Source organism: Labeo rohita, chromosome 7 (genome assembly GCF_022985175.1).
Source record: "Labeo rohita strain BAU-BD-2019 chromosome 7, IGBB_LRoh.1.0, whole genome shotgun sequence".
Taxonomy (NCBI): Eukaryota; Metazoa; Chordata; class Actinopteri; order Cypriniformes; family Cyprinidae; genus Labeo; species Labeo rohita.
In genome coordinates, this window is record NC_066875.1 from 51,583,824 (window position 1) to 51,608,961 (window position 25,138).

At 33.9% G+C, this 25,138-nt stretch overlaps 1 protein-coding gene across 2 annotated transcripts; it reads left to right on the top strand.

The window, feature by feature from the left end:
- Positions 1-882: 882 nt before the first annotated feature.
- si:cabz01007807.1 (uncharacterized) lies at positions 883-24,923 on the top strand. Of its 2 annotated transcripts, none has more exons than XM_051115591.1 (38): positions 883-1,056; positions 2,186-2,227; positions 2,518-2,592; positions 2,986-3,702; positions 4,443-4,520; positions 5,912-5,974; positions 6,336-6,395; positions 6,479-6,514; positions 7,528-7,578; positions 7,666-7,716; positions 7,979-8,044; positions 8,171-8,239; positions 8,328-8,375; positions 9,422-9,466; positions 9,559-9,639; positions 9,766-9,813; positions 10,134-10,190; positions 10,418-10,486; positions 12,896-12,970; positions 14,633-14,701; positions 14,826-14,873; positions 15,465-15,524; positions 15,605-15,664; positions 15,745-15,801; positions 15,876-15,923; positions 16,017-16,109; positions 16,191-16,241; positions 17,292-17,342; positions 17,675-17,728; positions 17,811-17,909; positions 17,989-18,042; positions 18,126-18,212; positions 18,576-18,662; positions 18,826-18,865; positions 18,948-19,002; positions 19,913-20,246; positions 20,509-22,596; positions 24,838-24,923. In XM_051115591.1, the coding sequence occupies exons 1-37, from the start codon at positions 904-906 to the stop codon at positions 20,920-20,922; spliced, it is 3,645 nt and encodes a 1,214-aa protein (XP_050971548.1). In that variant the 5' UTR covers positions 883-903; the 3' UTR covers positions 20,923-22,596; positions 24,838-24,923. The 2 variants fall into 2 exon arrangements, with proteins under 2 accessions (XP_050971548.1, XP_050971549.1); XM_051115592.1 differs by having other exon boundaries at positions 884-1,056; positions 2,518-2,565.
- The last annotated feature ends 215 nt before the right edge of the window (positions 24,924-25,138 follow it).

The following is a 25,138-nucleotide window of genomic DNA, read 5'->3' on the forward strand; positions in this document are numbered from 1 at the left end:
ATAGGTAATTGTTTACTGCCCTCTTATGGTAAGACGGAGCAGGTGCCAAAATTATGTAGGTCATACAACGTGGCCACGAATTCTTCACTTGTGAATAGCCAGTTAATAAATAAATGAGTTGTACTCCTAGTGAAAGCGAAATTAAAGCTGAGATCAGATGACATATGTCCCTGCTGAAAAAATGAAAATAAAAAAATAGAATCCACCACAGAATTTGTAATGTTTTCTACTGGTTATAATGGGACTGGTATTGGTTTTAATGGAAACTGTAATGATCCCTGTTGGTAATTTGTCGCCTTCTTTTGGTGGCTTGTTAAAACCACTAAACCCTAATAAAATATGTCCCGGAATAGTTGTAATAGTTGATTGTTTGTAATATTTGTATGGGTATTTGTAGAGGAAACCATGCATTAGAATTCCTATGATGGTTTCTATTGTTTATTTCAGTGCCAGTTGTGCTGTTTCATGGTTTGTACAAAAATGCATGTACAAAAGTCATTGTCGCCTTATATAGAAAAGGTTCTGAGTTGGTAAAAATGTGTTTATTTTTCCCAAAATGGGAGCAGTCCCGAAAGCTGAGATCTCATATTCAGGGTGATGATTCTGATGATAAAGAAGAAGATTATACTTAATTACACTTAATTTGTATGATGGGTAAACATCATCAGGTAAACACAATCCGTCCATGTTTGCAGCGGTTGTATAGCTTTCGAACAAGTCTCATTTAATACGCGAGCTCATGAGCGCGTCGCATGCTATTGGATTGGTTAAAATGATTTTTTCCAGTCCTGTGGTGTTTTTATGTAAGGTTCGGGTTCAGCTGAGTCTCTCAGCTGTCAGGATGACATATGACCTACCTGAGCTCGACAGGACAGGTAGGTTCACATAGTTTCGCTCGGGTGAATGTTAAAGGAGGCGCGTTTGACACTTACAATCACCTGTTGCAAAAGTGCAAACGAGTCGCTGCGTTATGTTTTTTTAATAACAAGTTGGGTGAGTGGTTCTTTTCGTCCACACGTTCCTGTAAGCCTTTATGGTAACCGAACAGCCGACATGGTAAGTGTGTATTTAATATGCTTCAAACAGGCGGAATAAATGAAATAGTGAGATCCGCAACGTGTTGTTACTGCTGAACCCTTACGAAAATTGATCATGGTTTTACTACAAAACAAAAACAAAAACAAAAAAAAAAAAAAAAAAAGGTAACCACAAAGTAACCATGGTCTTGCTACACTAACAATAGTTTAACCATTGTATTTGTAGTAAAACTGTTATACAAATGATAATCAATGCGCCAAAAGACATGGTTACTAAACATTTACTATAATAAAACCATGGTTATCTCGCGTTTCTTTACAATATCAATATATCTACTAAACACAGCAGATGTTAAGCATATAAAGAAATATCGTTTGTTAATACTGTTGCAGTGCTGACGACGTAGTAAATGCTTTAAAAACGGTGTGTGAGGGTTGATGGTGTATATATTTATAAATGAAATTTATCTCATTCTTTTCATGTGCTCGAATGTCATTAAAATAATCTTCAATCTTTATTAACTCTTAATTTAGCTACACATTATCTGTGGTGACCAGTGCACATGTGTGGGCTTGTGTATGTCATCATTGACGTCACGTATTTTGACTTTCTATGCGTCGTCATGCTTACATCGCTAAAATACTACTGCTTTTGCAACTCTTCATGATTAAATGATAAGCACTATTAAAGAGACGCAAGACACAACCCTAACAGGTAAATAGAGTAAAAAAAGACTGAACTAATAGATATGCTACCCACTTGATTGAAACGTTAAGAAATGCCAGTGTTTTTTTTTTTGTTTTGTTTTTGTTTTTGTTTTGTTTTTGTTTTTTTTGTTTTTTGTTTTTTGTATTATGTGCAAATAAACCTTATTCTTGTTTGATTTTGTCGACATATTAAAGGAGGTTATTACAAAGGAGATCTTGAATTTTTCTTTTTATCACTCTATAAATCAGAAAATACTGTCAGAAAGAAATTAATTTTCAGCATATTTTATTGTGGATGTGGATAGTTTTGAAGTTTTGGAGAAATGAAAAGACTTGTTTTCAAAAGAAACTTCTTTTGAAAAGAAGTGGAGAAATGGCCTTCAATATATATACATTATCAACCCTTATTCCTTTTTTTTGTGTGTGTGTGTCTTTCACAGGATGGTGATTCGCTGTTTGCTGTCTCAGGTCTGATTATGGAGGTGAGATTCTAATAACTGAATCCTGTGGTTATTATTATTTTATATGAATTATCAATTACATTTTACGCACAGCTCAAGTAAACGTCTTTTCGTCTTCAGTTGAGAATCATTGATCCAGACCATATTGGAATACTGGAGAGTTGTAGATGCATGAAAGAAAAAAATGTATATGAATAAACACTAAAATGTACAAAGGAGGGCCTATTTATAGGCTTTTGCTCTTTTTATCCAGTCTCTTTGATTTTGATGTTTTTTGTTTGTTTGTTTGTTTTTTTATCTATCTTCACTAGAATGGGATCCGCAGCACTTCCTGGAATCCTTTCTATTCAAGCCCACAGGTAGCAGAGACCATTCAAAACGTTACTGTCAGTAAGATTTTTGTTTTTAAAGAAATCAATAATTTTATTTATCAAGGATTAGGATGCATTGAATTGATCAAAAGTGACAGTAAAGACATTTATAATGTTAGCAAAAAGATTTATATTTCAAATAAACGCTGATCTTTTGAACCTTCTATTCATCAGTGAATCCTGAAAAAAATATATAATGGTTTTCACAAAAATATTGGGCAGCACAACTGTTTTTAACATTAACAATAATCAGAAATGTTTTTTGACCAGCCAATCAGCATATTAGAATGATTTGTGAAGGATCATGTGACACTGAAGTCTGGAGTAATGAATTAAGACTGATTTTGTGGTCCAGGGTCACATATATGGAATCCTAACATGTTCTGTTGAATTTGCTTGTATTCGCAGAACTATGATCTGAAAGCAGTTGATGAGGAGAACAATGTGATACCAAACATAAAAAGTTTAACTAAAAGCAACGCCATTCATCAGATGTCTGAGTTTTCAGATGATCCTTTTCCAGCTCCAGACTGGGTTTTGGTTCCTCCACCTGATTTTTATAAAGACGACGCAGCGAATGGCTTTCAAAGCACCTCAGCATCAAGCGTTTGGAGTGAAGAGACAGACATTTTCCAGCCTTTTAAAGAGAAAGCGGACACAGATGTGACACAAAGCAGCTCAGCCAATCAGAACACAGAATCCTGTTCTTCGTCCAATCAGAGCGATCCTCTCCTGGAATTCATCCTCTCCAGGCAGAAGAAATTTCAAGCAACGCCTTCTCCAATTTCACCATCTGATCCTGCCAATGTTTTCCAAGAAACATCCACTAAAACAAACGGCTTCTTCGAGACTCCTTCACTATCTGCCTCACCGTTGCTTTCTAATACCAACCCAACGTCTGATGATATTTTCAAGACATCCTCGTCCAACGCAGAGCCCAAAGTCTCCAACATTGAAGCGTTTGATCCTTTGTTTGACACTCAGAATAAAGTTCAGTCCAATCAGAAGAGCAATTCTGATCTACTGTTCGCCCATCAAAATGGTACAAAGCCTGACATTGGTATTTCCCATGTTGCTTTGCAAAATGGAGCCTTTCAAGAGCCGAAAAACTCAAATGGAGACCTGGTGAGAATGTCTTTCCAATAAAGACCAAATGTTTTGTGCCTTTTAGTCCATATTTGTTAGATTTGAGCTAAATACTAAATACTACAATAACACTAATCTGAATATGAATGCTAATTTAGCTGACTTTTAGAGACTATAGGCGATATTCTCTAAAAGTCAGCTAAATTAGCATTCTAGCATTCATACTCGATTAGTGTTATTTTAGTATTACTGAGATCCGGTAAATTGGGACAATTTTTGGCAGAGGAAAAAACTATGCTGAATTAACCCTAGAATTTTTATGAATATTATTCTATTAATATTTATACTTATATGTTCCATTTTATTTTTATTTTAAGTTTAAATTGTAAATTTATTGTACTGTATTGAATTTATATTCACATTTATTGTGCTTTTTGTTTTTTTTTTTTTTTTTTTTTAATATGTACATTTATTTATTTATTTATTTATTTATTTATTTTAGTTATTTTTTTGTGGTTTATTTTTAGTTTTAGGTAACCATAATAACTCTGGCTTCCATATACTCATTTAAAATATAGTTTTTCTCTACCAAACCAAAATTTTGATTATACACCAAATTTTGTCCAATAAAATGCTTTCTAGAAATAAGCAGCCCCGACTTCCTGTTTCAGGAAGAAAAGAAACCTGTGCTCAACAGATCATTTCATAGGTCTTTAGGTGTTTACTTGACCCTGTTCTTTCTCCCCCTAAATAAAATGTGAAATCTTTTCGTCTTGTAGATGTTCAGGAGGCTGCCCAAACCTGTTCCTCGTAGTAAAGCGCTGAAGGGCCTCCATCAGCCTCCTGCTCCCTCTCAGGTACTGTACCTCTCCTCTCCTTCAGTTTCCCTTTTATGCCTTTATGCCTTTCATTTTCTGCATAGTTGTTTTCTGAGTGAGTTGAACTCTAGTTGATGTTCATCTCTGAAGATCTACAGCGTCTGATGTTATGTGATGATTATATTCAATTTTGTGCTGCCACTCGTTCTGCTGCTGGTGTTCAGATCAGATCCGGACACATTCGTTATTTCCTGTTTCTTGCTCTTTTCTGCCTTTCATGTTTTCATGTCTTTATTGCTACAATATCATTACATGTAAATGCAGAAAAGCAGAAAAATGTACACAAGCTGAATTACAAATATTGTACAGTACAGTATAAGGTGCATTTACATAAAACAAAATTACAATGTAAAGGTTTTTTTTTTTTTTTTTTTTTTTTTTAATTGTCTAGTTGAAGTATTAGATGTTTCTATATGTGACCCTGGACCACAAAACCAGTTTTAAGTAGAACAGGTTTATCTGTAGCAATAGCCAACAATACATTGTATGGATCAAAATTATAGATTTTTCTGTTATGCCAAAAATCATTAGGATATTAAGTAAAGGTCATGTTCCATGAAGATATTTTGTAAATTTCCTAAATATGTCAAAACTTAATTTTTGATTTGTGATATGCATTGCTAAGAACTTTATCTGGACAACTTTAAAGGTGATTTCTTCTTATTTAGGTATTTAACATTTTTTGCACCCTCAAATCTAAGATTTTCAGTTTTATCTCGGCCAAATATTGTCCTACCCTAACAAACCATACATCAATGAAAAGCTTATTTATTCATTATTGGACAAAGAAAACCCTTATGACTGGTTTTGTGGTCCAGGGTCACATAATTTGTGTAAACTTAAAGGTGTAGTACAGAGAGAGATACAGGGGACATAAGGAGCAAGTAAATTCTATTTATAAATAAATGTATTAAACATTTTTAATAAAAATAAATGTTTAAAAATTACACATTATATATATATATATATATATATATATATATATCAACATGAATGCCCCATATTTGTTTTCTAGTCTAAGACTATTATAGTCTGTAAGACTATTGTTGAAACCCTCCTCAATAGTTCATCTTTGTTCAGTAATCATGACAAATCATGAACATCATTGGTAAGAAAATTCTGACATGAAACACCCAGTTTTCACAATCCACAATGAAATTATTTTATTTACTTCACTGTGTATTCTTTTCCACTTGGGTGTTATTGCATGTTTGAAACTACAGTGTATGTAATCTTGGACACTTCATGTGTTACGTGTCGTCTGTGTTTTGATAACTAAGCCATTAGAATCCAAATGGACGTTGTGAAATGTTTGTGAAATATTTGCTATGCTCGACACTGTGGTGACACGTGTTGTTTTGATCTGTCAGATCCCGTCGGCTGAGATCGAGAGCGATCTGCAGGTGTATGAGGACGTTCTTCTCATCGGTCAGGTGTGTGTGCTGCGTCCAGTCAGTCCGTGTGTTTCTGTGGGTGTTTCTCCAACTAAAAGCTTTTTTTTTTTTTTTTAATTGGACAATTTCAAGTTTACAAGTTTTAGTTGGTTTGGGAAATAATAATATAAATTTGTAATATAAATATATATAAAATAATATCTAAATATAAATTAAAAATGCTGAAGGCTGACGGGGCATGTTTTAATTTGACTTTCATGTAACAACAAGGAAAATCTTTAAGTAAAAAAAAAAAGTTCCCGTAGTTGAAGAAACACCCTCATATGGATTCATATTTCTTCAAATGGTATGCGGGATTTGTAAAACAAATACACCTACATACTTCAAACGTGATTTACAGGAAAGGTGTGTAGAGGACTGGCCTGAACAGAGTCCAGAGATTTCTCCAGAATGGAAACCTGTAAGTTCTTATTATCTGAAATACAGTATGGCAAACCAGTGCAGAAAAATACTGAGATTTCAGCTGCTCCGTCTCTGTTGCAGGCTGGGAAATTAAAGCTTCGGAGAGACTCTGTATGGGTGAGTCTGTCCTTCTGATCACGCCTCTGTCTGAACGTAGAGCAGGGGAAAATAAAACTATTGAAAGGATTTTTAGAAGTCAGAAGTGAGAGGTCAAAAAGAGCTTTATTGCCAAGTACGTTTGCACATACAAGGAATTTGTTTTAATGTCACAAGCTTCCAGTAAACAGAGACAACAACAACAGCACACAGATAATAAAAAATAAGTTGTAAATAAAATACACATATGCATACATAAACTGAAATAAAGCTGAAATAAAATGTAATATAAAAATTAGATTAACAACTTATTCCAAGGCAACATTTCAATTTGTTTTAAATCTGGAAATTAATTAATTAATTATAATAATAATAATTTGTGTTGTTGTTTTTTTTTTATTATTATTTATTTATTACTGTTTTTTTTGTTTTTTTTTGAAATTGAAAACTGAAAATAGAAAAAATAAAGTCTAATATATAAAATATCAATACAATATAAATAATACTGAAATAACACTGATGTAGTTGGAATATAAAATATATAACGTAGTATGTAGCTCAAAATGTCTAATGTATAAAATATATAAAATATAAAATATTAATATAAACTATAATAGTGTATAAATAATGCTAAAATAACACTGATGTAGTTGAAAACTTTTCAGATGGTAACCCAAATTATTTCACAACAACATCAACAACAACAAAAAGCATTTAAAATCAAACATTACATTTATTTTATATGAAATAAAAGAAATAAAATAATATTAATCTCCACAGGCAATAATTAACCACACAAAACATTGTGGTCGACATATTTATCCCCAGCGCGTGTAGTCTGGATTGTATTTTCCTTTATGTTCTGTACTTTTTTTGGTGTAGTTCAGTGTTAAATGTGCTAAGAACTACTGAACAACACATTAGCAAACACATCGTACTGACAGCCAACCAAAGCAGATGAACAAACATCTCTTGTATTATTAAATTTGTCTCATAATAAAAAATTGTTTATTATGCATTGTTATTGCCACCAGATTTCAGACTTGCCCGATGGAGGCGGTGATGGGAAGAAGAACGGAAAGCGGGTACGATGTGAATCAGCAAACTCAGCATGATTTTGTTGGCGTGTTTGTCCTTCTTCACGTGTGTTTGTGTTTGTGTTTCTCTTTCAGACTCTGGGAAGGAAACTGAGACACTCGCTGATGATCAGGAGGAGCTCAAAGGTAAATCACAAACAGTGGCGATCGCTGACAACGTCATTATAGTGTCAAAACATTTGCCAAAACAATTTTACAACTGCTGTCAGTCAGTGAAATGGAGAGTCCTGCATCAAAGTCACACTCTTAGTTGTGCTGGTTGCACTGAAAGTCGTTGTCTTTCACTTTTTGGGAAATCGACCTCTGAATGTCTTAATTATAATTGTTTTCTGCATGTTAAACTGGGAAAAATATCGTAACACTGGAGAAATGATATGTGTGATTTCAGGATAAAATTGGAGATGAATTGAAGAGTTCTGAGACGAACACAAACTCACTGAATCGAGGCTCGAAGGTGAGTATGTTCATGTAAAATCAACCTCAGATAAGAACAGAGGAGCACATGTCAGTGTCGTGTTTGTTTTGTAGATTTGCAGCTCATTTTCTTTCTTTCTGTAATGGTTTCTGTATTGTGTCAAAGCCCACTGACATCACGGATGAGTTTTTCGCTCCAGATGAAGAACAGAATGAAGCTACTAATCATAAATCGGTATGACGTTCTTTATTTCTGAATCCTGGTTGTTTCAGATCTACAGTATGTGTTTCATAGCAGATTGATTTATTTTTTCTCTAAACAGAAAAAATCATCAAAACCCAAGATTATTACACACCGCAGAGGCTCCAAGGTAAAACATTACCATTACAGTCATCTGTACGGATCAATAACTGTTTGTATTTTGTTTGTTTGTTTGTTTGTTTTTAGGAAGAAAAAAAAATAATGAAAGATTTAAAAGATATAATATTTACATAAATTAAATAAGCATTATATATGTATTACATGATCATTTTTCAGTAATTTAAAAATGTATAATGTACAGATTTGTAATTTATACATTACAATATAAATAATATGTAAAATAATATAATGTAATTATGCAACATTTCCCCCAAAAATACTTAAATATATATATTTTTTTAATTTCAAATAATGATTTTTTTATGATTATAGCTAAATATAAATATAGCTAAATATATATATATATATATATATATATATATATATATATATATATAATGTATTAAAACATCCAAACAGAAATGTACAAAAGCATGTAACAAAAAAATCATAAAATTAATGAGTAATATTAATTAATTAATTAATTAATTAATTTACGTTAATATATAACATGTAGTATGTAGTTCAATTTTTTTTTCAATTATTAAAGTTTTATTATTAAAATTAGTTAATATATATATATATATATATATATATATATATATGTGTGTGTGTGTGTGTGTGTGTGTGTGTGTGTGTGTGTGTGTGTGTGTGTGTGTGTGTGTGTATTTTTTATTTTTTTTATTTTTTTATTTTTTTGCAGATTCATCTCCTGTAAACCCATTTTAATTAAATGTTTTCAACACTGTTTCTTTAACCCTAAAACAAAAGGTTGCTCATTTCTAATTTTTGGCACAATTTTTTAAATTGTTACAATAATAAGCCTGTTTTGTATTTCAATTTAATGCTTTAATTAATGATTTCTGTTATTTAAAATGCAATGCATTACTCCAGAAGAGTAATTACCACTGTAAACTGTAAACTCTCATTCAACATTTTGACATTTTTGTCAATAAAATGTACAATTCGCTCTACAGGATGAGTTGTATAATTATTGGCTGATGGAATTTAGCATATTATATGTTTATTTATTATGATATTTGTTTACATCTTCAGGTGAAATCTGCTGAAGCTTCAGCTAAAGTCACTCCAGACAGTAAGGTTTGTTTAGAGCGATGCTGTGCTTTAATAATATTTACTGACAGTAGAGATGAGCAGCATTTGAGCACTGACACATTTCATTCTCATATTAGGATGATTTAACACCCTCATCGAAACATGCTGAACTTATGGCTTTGGGAGAGAAGAAAGCAGAAGATGTGGACTGTAAACCGGTACAAACACACAGCATTTCTCTTTGCAGTTTGAACTCAGCATCTGCTTTCTAAAATCGAATTATTAGTATGTATGTATTTATATTGATAATTTACTATCTTTGTTTTATTTTTTTGTTTTTACAGAAGCAGACACAGAAATTAAAGCCTCCTGTGCCACACCGACCGTCAAAGGTAGTTTTTTTCTGTGCTTGCATGTTTATTTCATGTGTACTTTAGATTAAAAGAGTGAATTTTAAATCCATAAACCAACAGGAAGCTATTCTTAAAACATTCAGGATTAAAATTACACAAAATATTTGCCTTTTTTCCCCTCATCTTTTAATCTTTTAAACTAAAACTAAAACTAAAAAAAAAAAAAAAAAAACTAAAACTAAAACTTACTAGTAACTAATTTACCAAAAACAACAAATTAAGATGAAAACAGGAGATATATTTTTAAACATTTAATGTTACATAAGGCAATGTATATTTTTTTCTGGTGATTTCTTTAGGATATGTCTGCAGTTGGTCTGAAGTCAATGAATGGTCCTCCACTGATGGATTCGAAGGTATTTTCACTGGCCTTTTTAACCATGTGTACAGGATATGCAGGAGTGTAGACAGACCTGCTATTCAAATGAAAACACATAAAATCTTTTTTTTTTCTTATATGATTTGTATGTGTACTAACACATCAGCTGTTGACACGTCATATGCACATTCACTGTTCAAGCCAGTTTGAATTTAAATTTTAAAATATCTTAGAATTTGAAACCATGTCTTCTACTATTTGCAGTCCTTCTCCAAAGATCCATTTTTAGAAGGAGATCTGGATCTTGGCGCTTTGGTCCGTGACAGTCATCAGGTAAATCAGTTTTCTATGTAGAGTTTCTTGTTTTGTTTGTTTCTCTGACTGACAGTGATCTTAAACTCAGTTCTGTCTGTCATTCACACACTCTCACATCTGCATTCATCAACATTATTCATTTGCTCACATGAGAGAGAGAGAGAGTGTGTGTGTGTGTGGGTGTGTGTGTATCTGATAAGAGTGACTCAGACGGACTAGTGTTTATCTGGTCATGTGATCTCAACATGACAGCTGTCAGGAAAACATTCATTCCAAACCTATCAAAGTAAACATACACAGTGTTGGGGGAAACGCATTAAATTATAATATTACTTTCTTCAAGTAACTAATAACGCATTACTTTTGAATTTCTAAGAAAGTACTTTTTCAAATAAGTAACGTCAGTTACTTGTTTCCCCATTTGTTGACTGACAAGTCTCCTGTCGGGAGATTGGGAGTAAACATGATAGACTAAACATGATAGACATTCTAGACTAAATGTGAACATGCATTAATTCATCTCACTCACATAAAACAGATTCAGTGTTCCTCAAAATGAATAAAAACTGTGAAATGCAACCTGACACAAATATGCCGCAAACCAAATAATTAAATATGTTAAATAAAACAAATATCCTTTATGTATTTAATCTCATTTTATTTGCTGTGTCTTTGCTGCTGACCTTCGATGATGCAGTTTAACCATACTAATAAGCAAAAATGTCTTTAGATAAACTATCATTTGTAGAAGAAGTGATCTCCTGCATAAATGTACTTTTCTTTCAGCCTGAGGTGAATTCATTTCACTTTTGGTGTGATGCAAAAGTAATGTAACGCATTGCTTTCGATAAAAAAGTAATTACTAAGTAACGTTGTAATGCATTACAAAATTACCCCAACACAGAACAAAAATGAAAAATGAAGACAAAAATTAAATTAAATTAAATTAAATTAAAAAGATCACAAGGGATGAAACTGGATTGCCGGTTGTATAGAAACTACAACCAATGAAAACACACACATACACACACACACACACACACACATATGTGTGTGTGTGTATGTGTTGTCACGGGGGCGGAGCAAAGCGACAGACACAGTGGGCGTGACGTCAGGCCTCGGAGAGGCTTTTATTAAACAATAAAACAAAGTGTCCAAAAAGGGGGAAAAAGTGTCCAAAACAAAAGGGGGATCTGGTGTCCTCGAAGTGACGGGGTTCCGTGAAGGAGGGGTAGTGTTCCAAAAGGGAAGGGTCCAGGTAAGGGGCGGAGTCCGGCGGCCGCACGCGCTCCCCACTCAGGTCCGGGGTGCGAGGGGCGGCGGCTTCTCTAGCGGCATCGTGCTCCTCCACCTACGTGGCGCTTCTGGGGGATATCACGGCCCGGCATCTTGGCCCGTCAGCCGTTACGGGTGCGGTCCTCATCCGAACCCGCGGGGTCCGGCAACTCGTCCTGCGGCGCTGGTTCCCTCTTCACCCCTTCCTGGACCCACGAGGACACCAGCGTGCATGCACGGGGAAGAGACCGGTCTCCTGAGGAGAGGCGCGCTCGGCATTTTAACAGCGGCGGTGATGAGGCTTCATTCACATCAGGTGTGCCTCATCACACGCCGCCAGACCTGGATGTTTCGGCGCCCCTCCTCCTCCCACACGCCCACTCCCGTCGGGAGCCTGGTGAAGGGCGGCGATTACCGACGGGGTGCAGCTGACAATAAGGGGGGGAGGCAGTCGACTCGTCACAGTGTGTACTTGTTTTTGCTACATTGTGGGGACCAAATGTCCCCACAAGGATAGTAAAACCTGACATTTTTGACATTGTGGGGACTGGCTTGAGGTCCCCATGGGTACAAAAGCTTATAAATCATACAGAATGAGATTTTTTGAGAAAGTAAAAATGCAGAAAGTTTTCTGTAAGGGTTAGGTTTAGGGGTAGGGTTAGGGTAAGGGGATAGAAAATACAGTGTGGAGAGTATAAAAACCATTGCACCTATGGAGAGTCCCCACAAAGATAATGAACCAGACATATATGTGTGTGTGTGTGTGTGTGTGTGTGTGTGTGTGTGTATACATATATTATATGACTATAAATGTAGTTTTAAAAAACAAGCAACACTGAATACATTACCTTAACAATTCAGCTAAGAAATGCAAAAAGATCGCAAAGTTTCTGAACTGTGTATTTAAGGATGGTGTTATTGTCAGTGCATGTCTACGACCAGCAGATGGCCTCAGTGTGTGACAGTTGAAGAGCTTCAAAACACTGAATCAATGAATCAAAGTAGTTCATTCAGTTTATTTAGTTCAGTTGAATCACTCACATGAGACCAGACCACACTGTACCCATGTACAATATAAAAATTTTTCTTTCACAATGCTGATATCTTTACTGTCTTATATTAGTGAGTAACACACATTATTTTCTGTTGTAGATATCAGAGATCGACAAAAATCTGAATGATGAAGAGAGAAATATGGAGGAGACTGATGGAAATGCTGATGGACAGGTAGAGATCTGTCATCTTTCTGAATTGTCTTTTATTTTTTCACTGAAGGAGAAGTCCACTTCCAGGACAAAAATGTACAGATAATGTACTCACCCCGTTGTCATCCAAGATGTTTATGTCTTTCTTTCTTCAGTCGTAAAAGAAATTATGTTTTTTGAGGAAAACATTTCAGTTTGCCCGCGAGTTTGAACGTCCAAAATGTAGTTTAAATGCAGCTTCAAAAGGCTCTAAACAATCCCAGCCAAGGAACAAGGCTCTTATCTAACGAAATAATAAACACAAATAAAAATGTATATACTTTTTAAGCTCAAATGCTCGACTTGTCTAGCTCTGCGATGCACATGCATATTCTGTGTAGTCTTGGTCAATACAGTTAGGGTATGTTGAAAAACACCCATCTCATTTTCTCCTCCAACTTCAAAATCGCCCTATATCGCTGTTTTACCTTTTTGGCTGTTTTGATCTTCTTTGCTTGTTCACTTTTTAAACACTGTGTCGGTACTTCTGCAGCGATGTAGGGCGATTTTGCAGTCTTTTGTGAAAGACATGAACATCTTGGAATTTGCAACTAACTTTCTCAGTTAGCCGCAGGAGCACGTAAATTTGTTGCTTTTTTTGTTTCGTTTTTTGGCTACAACATTAATCAATGCATGCTGGTGAGCTTTTATCATAGTTTATAGCTATATGGTAACGAAAGTGGTTAACCCTCAACCCGTTCTTTTTCATCAGTATTATTATTTTTGGTTTGAATTTTGTGATCGAGAGTTCCTCTTTTGCTGTAAGTCAGGCATCAGGTGCTTTCACTTTCGAATTTGTGATCTTGTCATGTTTTACGAGAAAAGATCATTGTCTGTTTTGCTTACATTTATACACCTTTCACTTTTTAAGACTAAAACAAAAGATGGATTCATTGGTAGCCTATTCTTTATTAAAAGCACAACAACAATAAAACAGGCTACAATGACAACATTTAATAACAAAAACAAATATGAAGCACGGCATAGCATACCACATGCTGTATTAGCCTATTTTACAAAATCATGTTTAGGCCTTTTTATGCTCTTAAATTATGGGCATAGATGTTTAATTCTTAATGAATCACACATCATTTGAAAGAACTATTTCTAATCTATAAATTGCAACAAACCTGTAATTAACACTTATTTTTATTTATGTAAATATGTTGTCAAAGTTGTTGTTGAACTTTATTATTATTATTATTATTATTATTATTATTATTATTTGCACGTAGAGTCTTTGCTTTAATGTTCATAATGATAGAATTTGTATGATGAGATAAGCAAATGTTTAAAGGCATGAAGGCATAACGTTTTGGTGGATGATTGGCATACTAGACAAATAACAGTTTGATCATGCATTGCTAGTGTTAATCAGGAAAGCCTTTGTTTACCTTTGTTCTTTGTTGTTTATCCATGATTTCAAATAAGAATCCCCCAATAGCTTTTTAGTGCAAACCATTAGCCCAAATTATGCAAAGTAACTACCTGAGTTAAAATCGTTTGCTGACATCCCATCTGCACCCCTGAACGGGGTGAGTACATTATCCGGACGTTTTTATTCTGGAAGTGAACTTCTCCTTTAATGCATTATTTTACTCATTGTTACTATTATTATAACCTATATAATATATATTTTTTTTAGCAAAAATCAAAAAAGAAAGTGCGAGTTAAGTTTGTTCCTCAAAGAGGGTTTGTTATCGGTTTATCCAGGGTGAGTCCTGATGCCACTTCTGCTTTCTTTCCCATGAGTTTTAACATTCTTTGTGTGTTTATATTATACATTTTGCTTATAATGAAAAGTTTCTAAAGAGATGTTGTTGTGTATTTGCTAATAGGCTGACAAAGCTTATAATGAAACAAAGGAGGAAACACCACATCTTCAGGTAGAACGATTTTCAAAACAGAATAGTTTTATAGTTTACTATTTACTGGATGCTTTGCAGGAATTACTGTATTTTCAAAGTGATATGTGACGTTTATTGCATTTATTTGCAATGATAAACATTTCCTCATCACACTGCATGCATAATGTGTCTTATCTTTATGCCAATTTCATGTAAAAATGTGTCTTGGCCTTTTCTTTCTTTCTTTCTTTCTTGTATATATATATATATATATATATATATATATATATATATATATAATAATTATTATTATTTATTTTTTTTTCAGTTAATGTTAATGAGCACACAGTATATATGCAAACTTAAAAAGATAAAAAATAAATAAATACATTTAAAAAGTACATTATCATAGCATTTCAGCAGAGAAATGCAAAACATTGCAAATATTCTAAACTGTGTGTTTAAGGATGATGTGATTTTTCCAGCATCATGAATGAGTTTTTTTTTTTTTTGCATTTCATGCAAACATAAGATTAGTATAGTGTGTACACATGCGAAACGCATACGCATGTGTTTCTGTCTGATTCGGTCACATTATAACAGCATATTTACAGTGGATGTGTGTTGCAGGAGAGCGATGATGCTGAACTAAAGGGAGCTTTTGGATTCACTCCTCATCCAGATACGAAGGTTTGTCCGAGTCGTACGGATATTCATGAAATCCTCAGCTTTGTGTCTTTATGTTTAACATTATTAAACTGTACTTTTAGGATGATGACGGGTTTGATGATCTGAAGGGAACGTTTGGTTTCAAACCTCACGAGTTCAAGGTAAAGCAGATGTCACATGAGAAGATGAGTTTGATTTCACTGTCTCTTTATTGAATATCTTGTAATATTTCTGTTTTTAGGAAGACACATTAATGAAAACTGAAGCCGGGCGGAGTTACTCACCAAACAATGTTCAGGTTCAGACTGTTTATTCTCATATTCTGGTCACTTCTGGTGAAATTATTGCTTATATGAATTGTGTTTTTTCTAGAGCTCATATTCTAATGGCTTCATGAGTCCTCCTTCATGGGATTCAAAGGTACGAAACAGCACTAATTATTAACAACGCTGCCAAAAACAAACCATAAACAAGCATCAGTGTTGCTCATTCTAAGGGTTTTTATGTATTCAGGCTGATCTGGAGACAGATGTCCATAAAACTTCAGATCTTTTCACACCGTTAGACGGCAATGAGAAACATGCAGAGATGACAGACTGTCGACCGGTGAGATTTTAGAAAGATCTTATAATCGATGTGACATTTTTAATTGCATTTTAATTTTGTATTTCTCCACTGTTTGTACAGAAGAAATCACTGAAGTTTAAAGTCCTTCGCTTACATCGACATCACTCAAAGGTAAATCATCAAACTCAGGGCTGAGAGAAAAAAGGTTTTCTGTTTATATACATACATAGTTTATAGTTATATCTTCCATTTTTATTTTAAATTTTAGTAATTTGTTTAGTAAGTTGTCTTTCGATCATTTTCATAGTTTTTTTTATATAATGTAGTTTGTTAATATTTTGAATTCACTTATATTTTCACATCTTCCATGTTTAATTTTAAAGTTAATAATGTTGTTGTTTTATTAGTTGCTTTTTTATATAATATCAAATATTAATTAATATTAAAAAAATATATAATTGTTATACTATAAAGCTATATCAATTTTTATTATTTTTTTTTAGTTTTAGTTATTTTACTTTTAGTTAAATTCAATGAAAAAAGACATGTTGTCTTTCAGTCATTTTCATAGTTTTTATATAATGTAGTTCATGTTAATATTTTGAATATTTTTTTTTATTTTTGCATCTTCCATATTTATTTAAATTTTAGTTAAAGTTAATATTTTTGTTTTATTAGTTGTTTTTTATATAATATAAAAATATTAATTAATATTTTTTTTTATCAAATTTTTATACTATAAGGCTATATCGATTTTTGATCATTTTATTTTAGTTTTAGTTATTTTATTACTTAAAGTTAAATTCAATGAAAATGAGATATGTTGCCTTTCTGTCATTTTCATATTTTTATATAATGTAGTTTATGTTAATATTTTGAATTCATTTTTATTTTTGCATCTTCCATGTTCATTTTAATGTTAAAGTTAATAATTTTGTTGTTTTATTAGTTGTTTTTTAATTTAGTATAACAATATTAATCGATATTAAAAATAAATACAATTTTATACTATAAAGCTATATCCTTTTTGATCATTTTATTTTAGTTTTAGTTATTTTTGTACTTCAATTATATTCAATGTTGCCTTGCTGATATATACTGTTCTGACCATTTAATAAATATTAAATGATCTAAAATGGCAATAATTGGAATTTCATACTTAAAAGAGCATCTGAAGGAAACACAATGTTGACAGAAATCACTGATGTTTGTGTTTTCTAGAGTACTGAAGACTCTGAGATCAAGCAGAGCAAAGATCATGAAGCTTCAGAGGTGAACAAACCTGTCATTTACGTCCTAATGTTTCAGATATTTCTCAAAATTTCACTTGATCTTATTTCAAGGGAATGTTCTGGGTTTAATTCATATTTCATTTATTTTCTTAGTTACTAATTTACTAACTTACAATGATTGACAATCATTTTATTTCCATCTAGGTTTTGTGTCTTTAATTTCCAAACAGTGTGTATTTTCTTTAACTGTCTACACTGGAACAAAAATGGTGTAGAAACCATTTTACTCAGAAATTGCTAGTAAATATCACAAATGTAGCTGAATTTGCTTTAATCGTAATCCATTTGGCTAAATTTCCGACTGTTTTGCAGATGAAGAAGCCTCCCCTTCTTAACGTGCCGCCGCTGTCGCCTCGAGACTCAAAGGTGAGAGACTGACTTTCTTTTAAACTCGCTTTTTAAATGTTAAGATTTTGATGACATTGTTGTTGATTTCTGAAATCTCTAGAGCTTTGAAGAGGACGAGTTCCCTCAGAAGGGTGCAGATCTGTTTAAGGCAGGAGACGAGGAGTTCGCGGAGGACATCGGCTGGGAGGAATATACACCGGTAACTTGATAATTTCAGTTTCATGCTTTTGATGTCATTCACACAAACACGTTTAATGCTGAAGGTTCCTCTCATGCAGGATAATAAACCACAGAAATCTAAAGAGACTGACATGCATCGCAGAGGGTCAAAGGTAACTGTGTGCTCATCTTAATTTACAATCAAATCATTCACTACAGCTTCATCTAATGTAATCTGTCTACCTGCTTTACTTAGACTAAAGACATAAAGGACTTTCCTGAAGACTTTCTTGATCCTCCGGGTGCCACGTCTGGAGATTTTTACCTGTCTGATGCCGCTAAGGTAGATATCAATATTCATTTTTACATAGACTTATGTATATAGTACCATTTGTTTGATCAAAAATGCAGTAGAAATTGTGAAATATTATTACGATGTAAAATGACTCTTGTCTGTGTGAATATCTGTTAAAATGTAATTTATTCCTGTGATCAAAGCTGAATTTTTCAGCATCATTAGTGTCACATGATTCTTCAGAAATCATTCTAACATGCTGATTTGTTTTTATATTTTACTTTTATTTGTGACATTTGACAGATTATTTTTTGGGGGGAAAATTGGGCAGTAAGATTTTCTAGATACGATTATTATCAGGAAAATGCATTAAATTCATAATCATTTCTCTCATGCATTTCTCTCTGTAAGGCTGAGTGGATGTCAGCTCAGATGGACATAAGACGACTCAGAGATCAAGAGGAAGAGCAGAAGCAGGAGGAAGAAGAGGATGAAGGGGTCAGTCAGGACAAACACAATCATCCTTTCTCATCATGTTTACTTTATTGCATTCATTATGTCTATAGATTCTGTTCATACCGTGGAGTATGTATTTGTCTAGCCACACCTGTAAGGAACCTGTGATTTTGAGTCTTTTGTCATGTGTGTGTTTTATTGGCAGGACACTGACAGTCTGATGGAGTGGTGGAATACAGTGGAATGTGAGTTTATTAATTCATTCACTCATTCATCCAGCGCACATCACATCTGATTCATCTAACGTTCAATATTTGTGTTTTTCAGTTTGGGAGGAAATGCCTGCTAATGAGACGATCAGCTCGAAAGAAGAAGAAACCATGTAAGACTTCATAAAATGAACTTTATTGCAAAAATGCATATCTTACTAAGTATTTTGTCTTCTTTTCCATTTTATCAATCATTGATTGTCTGCTTGCTTGATTGATTGATTGATTGACTGATTGTTTGGATGGTCGAAATGTCTCCACACAAAAACAAACAAACAAACAAACAAACAACAACAACAAAAACATCTTAATTTGTCAGTATATATATATATATATATATATATATATATATATATATATATAAATTATTGTATTTTTTATTTATTTTTCATGAATAACTGGATTTTTTTACATTTCCAAAAACATCACATTTTTTAAGCATAAACTTACATAATTTTGATTAGTTTTTTTTTTTTTCAGAAAACAAATCTTCTTAAACTTCTTATCTTTGATGTTTTGCATCTTAACTAAATTTATTTTGTACATACTTGAGATAAAAGATGACAAGTGAGTTGTTTTTTTGTGCTTAAAAACATAAAATATGCCAGTTGGGTCAAAAAATTGTCTTGTTTTGCTGTTTGAATGAAACTTATTTTTCACAATATTTGCAGGTATTTTTTTAAGCAAAAACTCACTTAATTTTATTTATTTATTTTCTTTGTTTGCTTTTCAGAAAACAATACTTAACATCTTAATTCATTCTATTTCTTCAGTAAATGTATCTTGATTTGATTTAAGAATGTTCAGACAGGAATACAAGACAAAAATGCTGCTATAAGCCTTTTCATTTTTTTTTTTTTTTTTTTTTTTTTGCAATGTAGAGACACTTTTCAACATCCAATAAATACGTCACTGATACAACCATCTGAAGATCTGGTCCTCAAGATGTCTAGTCTTGGTCTTATCTTAATCTCTGTTTTTAAGTATCATACAGAAACAGCTCTGTTCTCTCTCTAATATCAGATCGTTTAAAGCGGTCGCCGATAAGGTCCATCGTGGTCTCCGCATGTATTTGAAGCTCTTCATGGAGCGAGCCGAGCTGCTCTACCAGCACGTGCTGATCTTATACGGCATCGCAGACGACCTCAGCAACTTCCACCATCGCACTAAAATCGCAAACATCACGGGAGGAACGACCACCGCTGTGGGAGGAGCCGCAGCCATCGCGGGACTGGCGCTGGTTCCCGTCACGTTTGGTGCATCCATCATCATCTCTGCCATCGGACTTGGCGTCGCCACGGCGGGCGGCATCACAGCCGCATCCGCCACCATTTCAGACACTATCAACAACATGCATGTACGTATGTCGAGCACTGAATCATCCATATGTATTTAATTAAGGCAATTCCTCATAAAATTGGTTTAACTTATAACTGGATTTTTGATTTTCAAAAACATTGCATTTTGAAACACCAATAAATCTGATGCCCATTTAATCCAAACAGGCAAAGCTTTGCTGTAGTTAAAAGATGCAACTACAGTTTCTTAGTACAGAAATATATTTACATGTACGCATGGAATATTGTGTGTTATGTGGAACTCTCTCTTGTTTAATGCAGGACCGTAAGAAGATTGAACTCATCATTATGGACTACGAGGCCCAGCTGGTGGAAATGCAGCGCTGTCTGCGATTCATCATTGAAGGTCTTTGTCGATTACGCTCTCATCCGCTGCTGCGACGGAACAACTACTACACCGGTGACTGGGAGGTACGACGGGCCCTGCAAACCATTAGCTTAGTTAGTGACCCGGTAGATCAAGCTGAAGAAATAATTAACCACACGCTGGCCAAGTTAGCCAGTCTGCAGAAAGGAATAGACAAGTACTTCACTAAAGACTCCAAAGAGGTGAAGAAGGGCTGTAAGAAAGAGGTGACGGCTGAAGTGCGAGGCCTGGCCAAACAGCTGCACGAAGGTTTAGCGGAGCTCAACTCCATCAGAGAACAACTGCTTGACGCGAGTGGAAACATCTAGTAAATCTCAACGTCGCCGTGCATTTGGTTTCAGCTGTCTGCGCTCCTATTGGTCGTCGCTGCATACAGTGGAATGGTGCTTTTGCAGCAAGTTCCAACTCACATTAAGATTAAATGAAGTCTAGATGCTTTATGGCTGTAAATCGCCATCAGTGTGAACGCATCTTACAGCTTAACCAGAACTGGGCTGTATTGAATTGAGCTTTCTTGAAGATACAGGTGATGAAACAAGAAATCCATTCAGCATGCAAATGATTACAAGATTCCTCCACATAAGTAACTCATATTTAAGAGACTTCTAGAAGCGTGATGTTTTCCATGATCAACAATACCAATCATCCTTTGCTGGACTGCTGTATGTCCTAAGAACAGTCTGCTAAATTATTTCTATCCACTATATTTTCTCACGCCTTCCAATGTCAATCACTCCCAGTTATTTTTAACTGCACAAAACAGCTCCTTATGCTGCTTTTTTTATTGCAAACCAGTAGCCTATTTCTTATATTTTAATTCATTGTTGTATTTATAAACTCACAAATACTTTTACACATTCGTCTTATTTACCGACAGCAACTAATGAATCGGAAGTCTTGCACATTCACAGAAAATATGTCCACGTTGCAAACTAAGGATATGTCACAAATTATTTGTATTGTACAACTATTCTGTTGTGGTCACAGTTTGTGGTTAAAGTCTAGTTTTTGTTCACAGTCCTGTTCTGCTTATGGTGAGAAGCCAACTAACAAGAATATATTTTAAGATTTTTAAGTACAGTAATGAAAAGTTTATGGTTTTGGATGTAGGGGAGAGTGGGGTAAGATGAGCCAGTTTTTACTTATGTGGTCTTCAAGATAAGGGAACATGAGGATGTTTCCTATCATTTTAAATGATCAGAATGTATCTATGACAAAGGGTTCTAAAATCATGGCTTCTTATAAAGAAGTGGTCCTGTGGCTTAATTTGCCTCCCACTCCTCCCATGTGTTTTTTCCTTTGCACAGTCTGGCAGAAATGATGTGTGATTCCAAAATACATGGTCACATGACAGTAAACATGTACAGCTGCCAAGACACAGGGGGTGGCACAACTTACCCCACTATACCCTAGTGCATTTTTAAGTAAATCTCTCATATGCTCTTGTTTTGCTCAAATGGTAGTATAAACAACACAGAGGCTGTTACACAACAAAGTTCTTTCCTGTCTTGACATGATTATGAATATATTTAAATAAAATGTGTTGTAATGTATAGCCTACTCTGTCTGAGTGACTAAAAACATCTCAGATGATTATGACTACATCTATAACCCATGCAGCAGTGACATCAAAGAGTTCAAGTTTGGGTGGAAAATCGCAATTTTGTTCAAACACGCCCTGCGATCATGTGCTTTTTCGAGGAAGAGTTGGAGGACTTACAAGGAAAGAGGGGGCAGCTGGGTTTCTTCTCACCTCAGGAACTGAACGCACTGTTTGTTTTGTTTCATGTTTTTAGAACTTTTTTTAGTTAAGCAGATCTGATTTGGCTTTTTGCAGCGGAACGTCTGCGAGTTGAACGGCTTCTTTTAAACGTTTCAGAACTTTGAAAACTGTAGCTCTCTGTGTTTGTGTTCGTTTGTTTTTGTTTTTCTTTGGGAACAGGTTTTAAAGAGAAGACAGTTACAAACAGATCATTATAAAGGTAAGCAATGTTTACAGGATTGTGTCGCGTTTGTGGTTCGGTGTCTTGAAACTGTGAAATATGAATGCTTTAAGGGGAAGTTGAAAGAGGAAAAATATCAACAACACTTCACAGCTGTGGAAGTTTTTTTGAGTTTATGACTTGGTCTTTGAATCGATTGCCCTATCGTTCGCAAACGAAAAGAGATTTGCTTTCTACACACGTGCCAATAAAAGTTTATGTACATTCCATTGCCTGAAGCGAAAGTACAAACGCTGAGCTCGTGAATATTAATTAGGACAAGGTGACGTCCATGCAGCGGCGAGTCTTATTATCTAATTAATATTCATGAGCCAAGCCTTCCCTTTAGGACTCGACATTTCGTCAGCTGATCACGCCCTTGTAGTTTAACGAATCAAAGGCGTTCACTCGTGTGACGTGTTTTTGATTTGAGTCTGCGTTAGTAAGGCGTGCCAAACTAAAAGTACTAAATTGCTGTGTATTATATTCCGAAATCTGGGGTTAAGTTTTGTTACATTTTTTTTTTTTGCAATGCATTACTCAGTTTTAGAGCTGCGGGCAGGACCATGTTGACTGTGTTTAACTGTGCCTGCTACCATGTCAAATGTCTTCTTAATATCTTAAAATGCCTGGGACCCCAAGATATGATCCGAGTCAGCTGTATGTTTTATCATGTATAAAGGTCCATTGTAACCAGTGCTGGGAGAAATTGCTTTTAGAAGTAATGCATTACAAAAAAAAAAAAAAAAAAAAAAGTCGGCTAACTAATTACGCTACTCAATTATTTTTTATGTGTTGCATTACTTTTGCATTACTTTTTAAATCTGGACTGGTTTGCTTGTTTGTTTTTAATATAAAAAGTGATATTTTTGGCAAATGTAAAAACGCTTTCGCACCAAAACTGAAATGAGTAAGCCTCAGGCTGAAGGAAATGTGCAGGAGTCACGGGAGAAGAAAGTTTAACACTCTAAAGCAATTGAATGAGGAAAAAAAAGCGCAAATGTTAGTTTAAAGTGTTAGTGTAAAATATTAGTTTAATGTTTTTGCTTATTAGTATGGTTGAATTGAATCATCAAAGGTTAGCAGCAAAAGATTTAGTTACATAAATGATATATGTGTTATTTAACATATTTAATTATTGCAGGTTTGCATCATTTTCTGAGTTTGCCTCCGCACTTACTCTGTTTCCCTTAACATGGGGACAGGAGATCTGTCAATCAGTCAATGGTAAAACAAAGTAAATGGTGTTGTTTTTTGAAAGGTGCGTGAACACTTACTGAAACATTTATTGATTTATTTTATTATTATTATTATTATTTTTTGTCTATAAAACTAGTAATAAAATTATTGCAGTTTCAACACTAAGTATGAAACTATAATAATATTACATTTGGTAAATGGTAACTTCTTTTTAAGACATTTTTCCACATGTTTTCCTCTAAACGTTTGGGTCCCAGTTAAAAAAAAAACTGTAAAAAATAAATACTTGAGAAAATTTTAAAAGTAAGGCAACATGATGCAGTAAGACTTGAGTTCTCTCAACAATATATATTTTTTAGTTTTTCTCAGCAAAGATACTTTGTTTAGCCAACATAAGTTTGTTTGTTCATGCAATGCTGATTGTCTTTTTTTGCCAATAGAAAAATAGAATAGAAAAAATACTGTCATTGAGGTTTTTTTTTTTTTAATGTGTCGTTTTTTTTGTTTATTTACAAAAAACTAACAGTGAATTGTTATAGAATCCTTAATGAATAACTTAGTCTAATACAGTATGTAGACAACATTGTCTTTGTTTGTAAAACATCTTACAAGACTAAGATCTTCAGCAAACAGATGTAAGTGGTTGAACATACTCTCTCATTCCTCAACACTAGACACACAAACCTTAAGAATGGTAGCAATCAACAAATGTTAAAAAGATGAGCTCTTACATTACAGTGCAACAAATAATTAACAATAATGACAAAACAACAACAAAAAGTTTAAATTAAGTCAGAAAACAGCAAAACAGTAATCCTATAACAGTAACTGCATAATTTATTCATGCTGCCATGCATGATGGGAACATTTCAACAATATGAAATTATTTGTTCAGATAATTGTGTTTGAGTAGTTGAGACAACATTTGGGGCAATTTTTTAATCTGACAAGAGTTTTTAATGTCGTTTCAAGAAAAGAGCATTTTTTTTAGTCTTTGAGACTTCATTACCTGAAAAAATATCCATTTGAATTTTTTTACAGTGAACTTATCTACATGACCTCAAGTTACATAATTAATGTTCAGGAGCCATTCCTCACACATGCGTCAGACGGACGTCTTGGACAGGTTTGTTTTGCCAAGTTAAAAATAGTCAATAACACTGTTAGTGTTGAAACATTAGACCAGTCAAAGCGTATTGAGTGTTTACAATAGCAACTTTAAGTCAGGCTTAAAGTGTACCTATCATCAGTGGCGATCCATAGACGGAAGTATGTTTAGGTGTGTCCGAGTTTGGGCCGGTATTACCACTTTAGCGTTAAGTTATGTATGGTGTTTAGTTTC

Coding starts and splice junctions, on each gene's coding strand:
- si:cabz01007807.1 (XM_051115591.1), top strand. CDS start 904: ATGTTAAAGGAGGCGCGTTTGACACTTACAATCACCTGTTGCAAAAGT. Junction 7,717..7,978: donor TGATCAGGAGGAGCTCAAAG/GTAAATCACAAA, acceptor GTGTGATTTCAG/GATAAAATTGGAGATGAATT. Junction 9,467..9,558: donor AAGTCACTCCAGACAGTAAG/GTTTGTTTAGAG, acceptor TTCTCATATTAG/GATGATTTAACACCCTCATC.